Source organism: Cololabis saira, chromosome 6 (genome assembly GCF_033807715.1).
Source record: "Cololabis saira isolate AMF1-May2022 chromosome 6, fColSai1.1, whole genome shotgun sequence".
NCBI lineage: Eukaryota > Metazoa > Chordata > Actinopteri > Beloniformes > Belonidae > Cololabis > Cololabis saira.
In genome coordinates, this window is record NC_084592.1 from 35,812,327 (window position 1) to 35,824,404 (window position 12,078).

The 12,078-nt window shown below is 41.9% G+C and overlaps 1 protein-coding gene across 1 annotated transcript in view; it reads right to left on the minus strand.

The window, feature by feature from the left end:
* si:dkey-3d4.3 (leucine-zipper-like transcriptional regulator 1 homolog) overlaps positions 1-12,078 on the minus strand; it is a 36,151-nt gene that overhangs the window by 4,383 nt on the left and 19,690 nt on the right. Inside the window, exons 3-7 of the mRNA XM_061724557.1 lie at positions 11,510-11,592; positions 11,353-11,431; positions 7,286-7,329; positions 3,663-3,783; positions 1,048-1,237 (exon numbers count right to left, since the gene is read on the minus strand). Coding sequence (XP_061580541.1) covers positions 1,048-1,237; positions 3,663-3,783; positions 7,286-7,329; positions 11,353-11,431; positions 11,510-11,592 — 517 coding nt within the window. The remainder of the gene's footprint in view (positions 1-1,047; positions 1,238-3,662; positions 3,784-7,285; positions 7,330-11,352; positions 11,432-11,509; positions 11,593-12,078) is intronic.

The following is a 12,078-nucleotide window of genomic DNA, read 5'->3' on the forward strand; positions in this document are numbered from 1 at the left end:
GTATTACGTGGTCTGATAACCATCTCCCGACGAATATTTCATTCTCTGCGCATTAATTCTGCACCTTCATCAATTGTGTCTTCATCAAAAGGATATGCCATGTTCGTGACAATGGACTTTTTAATGACAGACGGCAGAACTTCGCCAAAACTCCCCTGCTGACTGAATGAATGAGGAAATGAAATGTGCGTGCGGCTCTGAAAGAGGGGGAGACGCAGAGAAACTCCAGGTTCATTGAGATAAACCTGGTCCCGACCAGATAAGGTTCAGAGCGTCTGTTACTACGGTAACTGACCGAGAGCTTAAGTTACCTCTCTTTGTGAAACGGGCTAGAGTTACCTCTCTTTCTCTGGTTTGAGTTACCTCCCTTTGTGAAACAGAAAACTCAGAGTTTCCCTCATTTCAGGGTTAACAGACTCAGAGTTTTCACTAAACCTGCTTTGTGAAACGGACCCCAGGTGAGGAAACACCATCCTATGGGAACCATCCACACCGAGTGGAGGGTCCTGCTTCCAGGATCTTGTTAGACTGGAGATGTTTTCTCCTGGAAACTTTTCAAACTAAGCATCCTGGTCCAGGCTTTTTTCTAACTGAGCTGTCATTAAGACCTGCTCCACTTAGTTACTGTTGCTAACTCAGACACCATCAGCGTTTTTACAATTTTACATCAGTTACTTTCTGAGTCAAAAACATCTTGAGATGACAGATGAAAACATCCAGGGTAATTTACTTTAGAAAGACATAATTTCTGATCTACTATGAGCTACCCAACTAAAACACGTCTGGTGTTGGGTCGATCCACCCTCTGAGACGAACTCTCCCCTAGTGGATGTTAACGTTAACCAATTTATCTGAGATTGAGTCTGTGTTTCTACATAATTGAGAACAAATACGTTTAGGAAACATTGTTCTTAAGTCATGATGCAGTGTGGGGTGGGAGGTGGGGAGGGGACATCCGTCCTCTAAGGGAGAAGCTGCAGAATCTGTCAGGGAAGCCCTGCATGAAAGACGTTTTCACAGAGAAACATTTCTTCTCCACAAACTTACTTGTTTCTCAGCGACGTCCACGTGTGGTTGCTGCAACTCCACTTCCAGAAGTCTCTCTGCTCCCGCAGACCCTTCAACCCACCAAAAACGTACATGCAGCTCTGGTAGACGGCTGAAGAGTGGCCGTGTCGGGGCCCGGGGCCAGAGGAGCCCCGCTGAGGGCCGCTGAGGAGGGACCAAGTCATAGAGTCTGAACAGGTAGACACACAGGTAGAAGACCATCAGAGTTCAACTCAGATCTAGGCTCCCCACCCCCTCTGGCGCCAGCCGGGGCGCCAGAGGGGGTGGGGAGGATATGGACGGAATAATGTGATCCTTCCACGCGCTACGTCCGGCCAGAGAAACCCCACCCTGTCTGGTGAAAAGAAGCGGCCTGCTCACTCCTCAGGTTAAGGAGGAGACCTGAGCTCAGTGCAGGGCCCAGGACTGACAAAGGTAGGAGCACTGGGTGGGATCAACAGTTTTTAAAAATCTTAGACCCCGTCCACACGTAGCCGGATATCTGCGGGTATCTGCTAAACCGGAGATATTTTCCTACGTTTTGACCTGTCATCCACACGAAAACGCAAATAAACGAAGGTTTAAAAAAACTCCGGGCAAAGTGAAGATTTTTGAAAACTCTGTTTATGTAGATGCGTGTAGACACACACAACCGGAGTTTTGCGTTTTCGAACGTCACATTATGCGCCAAAACAACAACAAATCTGCTCTGACGTGCGACTTTTGTTTACTACAGATGATCCAGCATCTGTTCTCCAAGCTATTTATTAAATAAATGGTCTCTGCTCTTGACCACCACTTACTGCGTTACACCGACACAGAGGCTACACCGGAGGGTACGCGGCGACGCGCACCCTACGGCGTAGGGCCCGCGGAGCCCGCAGAGGTGCAGCTTCCCCGGGAGCCGCAGATGATCTACAGGTTAGAATGCCTATGAATGTGGTCGAAAACGCAGATCTTCGGTTACGTGTGGAAGGGTTTTTTTTTAAAAACGATGTAATGTGGATGCAAATTTTTTTATAAACGGAGGGGGGAAATATTCGTTTTTAAAAATACCCGGCTACGTGTGGACAGGGTCTTAATTTCATACAGTAAATGAGCAGCGGAACGTTCTGAACGTTCAAAAAACAAAAACAGACAAGTAAATGAAAGGAAATATAACATAAAAACACAATAGAGTAGTAATGATAATGATAATAATATTAATAATGATGGCTGGTTTACTACTTAAGTTTACTTCTACGGTAACTGTTCCTGTTAACTGGGTAGATGTGTGCAGTAGAACACCAGTGTTCTCAGGTGTACAGTAGAACATCAGTGTCCATCATATTTCCTGGAGGTTTCCTCTTCTCCTGTTGGATCTACGATGGTTTCTCAATGGTCGTTTTGCGGCGGGGTGAAGGCTCTGTAGATCCACAGATGTTTTGAGTCTCACGCCCGAACGTTCCTGGGTGTTCCACCCTGATCATAGAACGTTTGATCCGTAGCAGGCTGGCTATCATGCAGATAACTCACTATAGTGTGTAGGGGTGGGCAAAAATATCGATATGGCAATATATCGCGATACTTTTCCAGCCGATTCAATATCGATATTCAAAATTTGAATATCGTTTTTTTTTTTTATTCCCGATCTTTTTCCCATTATATCACCCAGTGCTCCTACCTAAGTGACAGTCCTGGGCATTGCCACTCTCTACCAACCCTGGGAGGGCCCTGCACTGAGCTCAGGTTTTATTTCACGTTTTATTTCATTTTATAATTTCTTTTTTATATAACACAATTGCCTGTCCTTAAAAAATGAAAAATAATGGACAGAGGTTTATTTATTTATGGATTTATATCTATACTGACTGATCACTGTGCCTGTCCTTGGTTTTAGTACCCATCTTTCTTGTGTTTATTATCATTTGCCACATAATTAAAGCAACCTCATACTAAATTTAATGTTAATTTCATATGATGTAAATAATATGAAAAACATATACAAATATGTTGTAACTTTAGCTTGTATAGTTATAATAAAACTTTGTTTTGACTCAGTTTGTCCCATGAATTGTCACTATAATCTGATGAACGTGCAACTCGGATTTTAAGATCCATCACTATCATCTGATGTACATATATACAACTTGGATTTTAAGATGTGTAATGCATTTTTAAAATTTTCGGTGAACTATGTAGAATATAATAATCGGGATATCGCATAATCGGGATATCGCAATGTGTATCGTATCGTGGCTCAAGTATCGTGATGCGTATCGTGAGGTCCTTCCCAATACCCACCCCTAATAGTGTGCTCTAAGCAGCAAAAGCAGATCGGATGAGCCTCTAGAGACATTGTTGGGTAATACTCACTCTGTTGCTCTTATTCTTTGTTTTTAAATTGTTTTCCTTTTGAAAAGTCAGTTGTGCTTTAGAATTGGCCATGTTGCTTATTTGGTCTCTGACAAGCACCTTTAAGGCTCTTCATCTTTTACTTACTGAAGTTTAGTTTTTAACTAGAAATGAACGTGTTGATCCAGAAAACAGACAAAGCCAGAGTCACTCATGAACTTCTTTAGCTGGCTTTTATTCAAGCTAGGAACCAAACAAAATGAATTCAGTTTTACACTCACCAAAGTTCAGAGTCCAGAATTCCTGCGAGGGTCCTTTGATGTCTACAAAGCCGCCGTACACCAGCATGGCAGAGCCGAGCACCACAGCACTGTGGCCTTTTCTGTTGGTGGGCATCAGCAGCTGCTCACAGAAACATGAAAACGGCGGCGTCACCAAGAGATCGTCACACAGCAACCAGAAACACTCCAATGTCATTGAACAATGCCACGTTTGACCACACAGGGGCGTACGCATCTGCCGTGGCAATAAACCAGCCACTGGTCTCATCTGTCTCGTCTATCTGCATATCCTCCAAAAATCTCTAAATCATGGCATTGGTCAGCTGGTCTCAACACAATTGACCAGATTTTCTGAAAGATAAGACGGAGTGGAAGGGAGCCCTCTTGCCCTGACGGGACGTTTGCGGCTGGATACATGAGAGGCTGGCAGAAGGGAAGGATTGTGTGCCTGTCCATACTGTCGGTTCAGGATGATGAAGACATGGATTTCTGATAACAGGATTTGTTCCTTTGGGAGGTTACTTGGCATAGACAAATTTGGAAAACGTCGGCAGCTATTCTGGGTCTTTCAAGGTGGCCTGGCGCATGTGATGGAAATGTTGTGCTCAGATTCAGATGCTGTGTGAAAAATAAATAAATAAATAAATAAATAACTAATACTAATAAAACTAATAAAAATATAAATCGCAAACTGAATGTGATTGTCGAACAGAATTTCAAGCTAGCTAGTTTTCAAACTGATTGGCGGGTTGGAAAAGACCTTGGAAAAGTTGGAAGCTCAATTTGGCTGAACTTGACCACAATTTTGTCTGTTTGGAGTCTCCATGTCGATGAACCAGAGAGACTTTAAGGCCGATGGAAAATTACTGGAGTTGGCCTGACCCAAATACAATTGTTATCTGAATTTGGCCTGGGCAGTGATGGAGCTCAGAGCCTCATCACAGGCTAGACCCAGTGGATGCAGACGTTGAGAGGAAGATTCAAAAGAAAGCCAAGACGTAATTGTAGGAGAAAAAAACCTTAAGATATTTGGTCAATTATTCAACATGCAGCACAAAAGACAGCATCCTCAATCAGAATCCCTAAGTATCTGTTGGTCAAACCCGCTCCATTTCAGAGCCCTGGAAATTAGTGAAAGACGGAAGATTTGTGGACTTTTATTTTGTTTTTGTAAATACCATGAGTTTTGTTGGCGTTAATGACTAGTTTCAGCCCACACCAGGTAATGATCATCATCAAAAGCTTTCTGGGGCTGAGCTAAGGCCCGAGTAAATGAAGGAAGCACAGTACATTACAGTCCCATCAGTATAAATGTGAACTTTAGCATGAGACACTTACTGACTGAGATTATTAATGTATAAATGACCAGACGTGGTCCCAGGACGGATCCATGAAGAACAGATCTTTGTTTCTGAGGTAGCAACCCAGTCTTTCTGTTAGTATGTTCTGATCCACTGTGTCAGAATTAAAAAAGCAGTACAGTGTTTACTATCTGGAAATTCTGTTCTATAATTTCGTACTTTTAAAGCTGCTGTTGTACTACGTCGTTTTTCTAAAACCAGACTGATATTCTGATCAGATTCTGTTAGTCAACGCATACTCTTTCACTTGTTCACTACCTGTGAAACTTTAACTCAAACAGACAACAACTCTAGATTAACTAGAATTAATCAGATCTACTGGGTCACCTCGCTCGGATGAATGGTTAGGGTTGGACAAAAGCAAATTTCCACCCAGGAAGGAATTCATTCATTTGCAGCAAGTTAAAACATGTGCAAACTATGATGCAATGAAGTAAAAAGAAAGAAAAATCAAAGAACAAATCTCCAGATTGTCCGCTCCTGCAGATTCTTTAGTCGGACCTTTTAAGAGCTTCATGAACTCCTGAGACTGAAACTGGGTTAAAGCTAAAACAAAAAGTATTTATCAAGAACTTTGCTGTGGATTCTGAGACCCACTACATTAAAACATATGAAAGAACACACAAAACAAAGGACTAAAAGGGGAAGTATTCATGTCTGAGCACGACTGCATAAGAGAGAAGGAACTGCTGAAGCACAGACGAACAGAGGCTGAAATGCTGAAAGCAGAATAAATGTAGCGGGTTGCTGCAACATGTAGAACCCCATCAGGTACAATTATTATGAGGCCATAAACTCACGTATAATTGGGGCGTAGTTTTTTTTGACTGACATTACAGCTCGCTGTCTTCTGGTGAACTGGACCTCTGAGTTGTGAATGAACACCTAATAGGAATGGGCGTTATTTTACCGTTCACGATAAACCGTCAAAAAAATTCCCCACGGTAAGAATTTGTCATTTTGCGGTAAAAACGATAAATTCCCATTGATGACGTTTTTGTGTAAATCTGATTTATGGTTCTGTGTTAAATCCACGCACAACATACGTGAAGAAAAAGAAAGAAAGAAAGAAAGAAAGAAAGAAAGAAAGAAAGAAAGAAAGAAAGAAAGAAAGAAAGAAAGAAAGAAAGAAAGAAAGAAAGAAAGAAAGAAAGAAAGAAAGAAAGAAAGAAAGAAAGAAAGAAAGAAAGAAAGAAAGAAAGAATAAATTCCCGTTGATGTGGTTTTTGTGTAACAAACATGGCGGATCTGAGTCATTACAGTTTTGCAGTACAGGTGGACTCATTTAATTGGTTTTTATCAATTCAATTTAATTGGTGTAGTTTAGTAGCATTTAAGATTCTTTTAGAGCAGTGTTTTGGGGGGTCCAAAGACTGAATGTGGTGATTGATTTATAGTTACAAAGGTGGAGTTGAATTGGTATTTTTTTATCGTTATTTTTATCGTTATCGGGATAAATGCCAGAAATGATCGTGATACATTTTTTTGTCCATACCGCCCATCCCCCTGGTCTGGAAGGGTCCAGGATCGAAGGTGGTCCGGCCAGAACAGATGGTTTCAGCTCATTGGCCGTTAGCTCCAGGCAGCCGAGTCACCACCCCACCCCCCTGCTGATTTGAGATGCTGCTATCTAAACGACATCTTAAACGAGGATGGACGGAGAGATTTGAAAATAAATGTTAGCACGAGCTAAGCTAAAACAGCTAGTTTGAGAGGTAAGGTGGGTGTGGTCTAGATAGCATCCAGATCGTGTTCATTAGATCCATTTCCTGTTTTGGGATCAACTGGAGTTTGGAGGTCTGCTTCTCCAACAAAGTGTGTCAACCAGAACTGTGAATCCTGGCCTTCAGAAACCTGTGGGGGTCTAGTTCTTTGTGTGGGTGATGGACCAAAACTGGACAGCAGTTCCTCCGGATAACCCTCGGGTCCACCTGCATCTCTTAGTTTTCATGTGTCCAACCCTTAACTACGCTTAAATGTTTCAGATCTTCTCACGAGTCGTTTTTAGAACAGTTTTCACCTGGAATCGTGTGACCAACTCACATACTGACCATGTAACCAGTGTATGGTGAACCCTAAGGACCCTAACGACCCACAGGAAGAATGGGTGGGTTCAAGTTCAAGTTTGTAGCTGATATTTCATTTGGTCAACATCCAGTCTCTTGCTCAAAAGTCTACCCGGTGAGGCTATGAAGAGTGACCGAGGTCATTAACTTGGCGTCTAAACACCTATAAAGGCAGCAGACTGGATCCCAAACATACCTGAGGGCTCGTCTTCCCCTGGCAGGGAACCCACTTCTGCTTGGCTGAAACACAAATGACAACAATAAATCAAAGTACAACAGAGCTTAAAAACTCATTACAACAGCAACAATATGTATGTGTATAATTAGATGTATATTGATCTATTATAAACATATCACTTCATCAATATCTGATTGAAAGGTCAGGTATTTTTTAATCCAAATCAGATGTTTATATTCAGAATTTAAATTTAATTTGTATATTACCTTAACCAGAATACAATGCTTCTTATTAAAGTGAGTTATTGTGACTTAGATGTAGAATAAATCACATTTCATGAATCATTCTTACTTTAAACAATCAAATATCTAGAGTTGACATTCCATGACATCGTTCTCCAGCAGCTCAACTGTTAAAGCTTCGGTGTTATAACTCTGCGAAACATTTCAACAGAAAACAAATGCAGGAAGCGACAAGGCGTGAAGGTTTCAAAGCAGGAAGGACTTCCTGTTGGGTCACAACTCCAGGGGACGTCCACTCAGGCAACGCAGCAGGCCTTCACTTCCATATACACACGTAGACAAAATTATTGGTACCCCAAAGTCTGGTTTTAGAAAACAATATAGCACAATAACTGCTGCTATTAAAGTTGTGAACGATATTGTTGAGGCACTGGATTGCAAGAAATACTGTGCAGCTCTATTTATTGACCTGTCAAAGGCGTTTGATACAGTCGACCATACCATTTTGGCGGATAGACTACACAGGATTGGTTTATCTCGGCATGTCATTCATTGGTTCTCTAACTATCTGTCTGACAGATCCCAATGCGTCCAGTTTGCTGGCTCCTCTTCTTCGTTCCTCCCTGTATTAAAGGGGGTGCCTCAGGGTTCCATATTAGGACCGCAGATGATACGGTATTATACTGTTCATCCTCTTCTGTAGTGCAAACTCTTGAACTCTTGCAGTCTGCTTTTGATGTTGTTCAGTCCCATCTGACTCAGCTTAAACTAGTCCTAAATAATAATAATGATGACTTGGATTTATATAGCGCCCTTCAAGGCACCCAGAGCGCTTTACAGAGATCATTATTCATTCATACACATCCTCACTGGTGGTGGTAAACTACATTGTAGCCACAGCTGCCCTGGGGCAGACTGACGGAAGCGTGGCTGCCATATCGCGCCAAACGGCCCCTCCGACCACCACCAACATTCATACACATTCACACGGGGCAAGGTGGGTAAGGTGTCTTGCCCAAGGACACTACGACAGCAAACTGGGACAGAGCAGGATTCGAACCGCCGACCTTCCGATCATTGGACGACCCGCTCTACCACCTGAGCTACTGCCGCCCCTATAAATGCAAGTAAATCGAAGGTGATGTTATTTTCAAATGGCAAACGGCTACCATTAAGTATTCCAAAAATATTAACTGCTCATGGAGTTGAACTTGAAACAGTCAAAACATATAAGTATTTGGGAATTATCATTGACGAGAACTTGTCTTTTAAACCACACATAGAAAAGCTGGTCTGTAAGCTTAAGATGAAATTGGGTTTCTTCTTTAGAAACAAATCTTGTTTTTCCCTACACGTTAGGAAATATTTAATTTCAACCACGTTTGTTCCTTTACTAGATTATGGAAACTTGCTGTTTATGAACGCACCTGTCACTTATTTGAGAAAGCTGGACACTGTATATCACTGTGCCCTACGTTTTATTACAGGATGTGGAAATCTTGTCCACCACTGCACTTTGTATGCAACTGCAAATTGTCCGTCTCTATCTGCCCGCAGACTTTCTCGATGGTTAGCGTTCATTTATAAATCTCTTCTTGGGCTGGTTCCCTCTTATTTATGTTCTTACATGTGTAGAGTCTCTAATCCTTACAGCTTACGCTCACAGGACGTTCTGCGCATGTTCGTTCCTAGAGCCAACACTGAACTTGGGAAAAAAGCCTTCAGTTACGCTGCTCCCCGGTCATGGAATGACATACAGAACGATCTGAGATTACCTGAACTGATCACTCTGGGGGAATTTCGATTAATTTTAAAGGATCGAGAAACTAGTTCTCTCGGGCAATGTGCTTGTTTTTAATTCAAATGGTGCCAAAAAGTTTTCAAATTATATGGACCCGTTTATGTTGTATGTAATTTGTGTTCCTGACTACAGTGTGTGATTGCTGTTTGTTGTTTTTTGTTGTGTTTTCTGTTGTAACTTATGCTGCCCTCTTGGCCAGGTCGCTCTTGGAAAAGAGATTTTTAATCTCAATGAGTCTTACCTGGTTAAATAAAGGTTATTATTATATTATTATTATAAAGAAGGAAAAACCCACAATTCTCACTGAAATCACTTGAAACTTACAAAAGTAACAATAAATAAAAATGTATTTAAAATTAAATAATCAAAATCAGCCATTACTTTCGAATTGTGGATTAACATAATTATTAAAAAAAAAAAAACTAATGAAATAGGGCTGGACAAAAATGAAGTTACCCATAACTTAATATTTTGTTGCACAACCTTTTGAGGCAATCAATGCAATTAAACGATTTCTGTATTTGTTAATGAGCGTTCTGCAGCTGTCAACAGGTATTTTGGCCCACTCCTCAAGAGCAAACTGCTCCAGTTGTCTCAGGTTTGATGGGTGTCTTCTCCAAATGGCATGTTTCAGCTCCTTCCACAGATGTTCAATGGGATTCAGATCTGGGCTCATGGAAGGCTTTACACTTTAGAATAGTCCAACGCTTTTCTCTCAGCCATTCTTGGATGTTTTTGGCTGTGTGTTTTGGATCGTTGTCCTGTTGGAAGATCCATGACCTGCGACTGAGACCAAGCTTTCTGACACTAGGCAGCACATTTCTCTCCAGAATGCCTTGATAGTCTTCAGATTTCATTTTACCTTGCACACATTCAAGACACCCTGTGCCACATGCAGCAAAGCAGCCCCAAAACATTACTGAGCCTCCTCCATGTTTCACCGTAGGGACAGTGTTCTTTTCTTCGTATGCTTGGTTTTTGAGTCTATGAACATAGAGTTGATGTGCCTTACCAAAAAGCTCCAGTTTGGTCTCATCTGTCCAAAGGACATTCTCCCAGAAGCTTTGTGGCTTGTCAACATGCATTTTTGCAAATTCCAGTCTCGCTTTTTTATGGCACATCAACTCTATGTTCATAGACTCAAAAACCAAGCATACGAAGAAAAGAACACTGTCCCTATGGTGAAACATGGAGGAGGCTCAGTAATGTTTTTGGGCTGCTTTGCTGCATGTGGCACAGGGTGTCTTGAATGTGTGCAAGGTAAAATGAAATCTGAAGACTATCAAGGCATTCTGGAGAGAAATGTGCTGCCTAGTGTCAGAAAGCTTGGTCTCAGTCGCAGGTCATGGATCTTCCAACAGTACAACGATCCAAAACACACAGCCAAAAACACCCAAGAATGGCTGAGAGAAAAGCGTTGGACTATTCTAAAGTGTAAAGCCTTCCATGAGCCCAGATCTGAATCCCATTGAACATCTGTGGAAGGAGCTGAAACATGCCATTTGGAGAAGACACCCATCAAACCTGAGACAACTGGAGCAGTTTTCTCATGAGGAGTGGGCCAAAATACCTGTTGACAGCTGCAGAACGCTCATTAACAAATACAGAAATCGTTTAATTGCATTGATTGCCTCAAAAGGTTGTGCAACAAAATATTACGTTATGGGTACCATCATTTTTGTCCAGCCCTATTTCATTAGTTTGTTTTTTTAATAATTATGTTAATCACCAATTCAAAAGTAATGGCTGATTTTGATTATCTAATTTTCAATAAATTTGTATTTATTGTTACTTTTGTAAGTTTCAAGTGATTTCAGTGAGAGTTGTGGGTTTTTCCTTCTTTAACTGAGGGGTACCAACAATTTGTCCACGTGTGTATTTGTGAGTATATGTGACCCGTGTGCTGGTTGTGCAGCTACGGTTACAGGAACGTGTGAAAAGGTATGGAAATGATTTCACAGAGGTGGAGGCTGGGGCTGACGTGCAACAGCACGCCTGACGATTACCTGGCACAGCAAATGTGCCTCTACTATGAAACTCACCGATGTCGAACACCCAGAGGGCACATCTGCACTGGGTGTACGCAGAATCCAACATGCCTCCAAACACATACAGGAACCCCTGAAGAGGTCGAAGCAGACAAGTTGAGTGGTTTGATGTTTTAATGGAGAAACATGACAGTTGTACTCAAGTTTGTACCTCATGAGCCACCATAGTGTGCTGCTCCAGCTCCTCTGGTGCAGCTTCGCTGCTGCAGGTCAACTCCGTCCATTCATTACAAACTGAAACAGAACACACGATCACATGACTGGTCACATGACTGGAAGGACGACGCTGCATCAAGAGATTCATGGCTTTTAGCACATGTCAATGACGACCATGTACAGTGGTAAGAAACAGTGAACCTCGGCTGTGAGCAGCTGCTTGAAGCTCTTCTGTGTCTTTTGTATCAAAGCTGCAGGTCCCAAATTCATTTTTGAACTCACCAGCCAAGTGGAAGGGCAGATTAAACAGTCCACCGGCCAAAGTAATAACTGGCCTTTTTGTGTTCCAGATTCATTTTCGTACATTTCATTGAGGTAAAGTATTATGTTGAATTCAAACTTAAAAAAAGATTCCAGAAAAAGGTTGAAACAGATTTTTTCAGGATGCAGTTTTACGTACATTAGCCACTTTAACATTGGCAGACAATGCGTTAACACCTGGATCCAGCCTGTCAACCTTTTTACGTTGACTGACGTGGGCTGGCGTGTCGAGTCAGCCCTGCC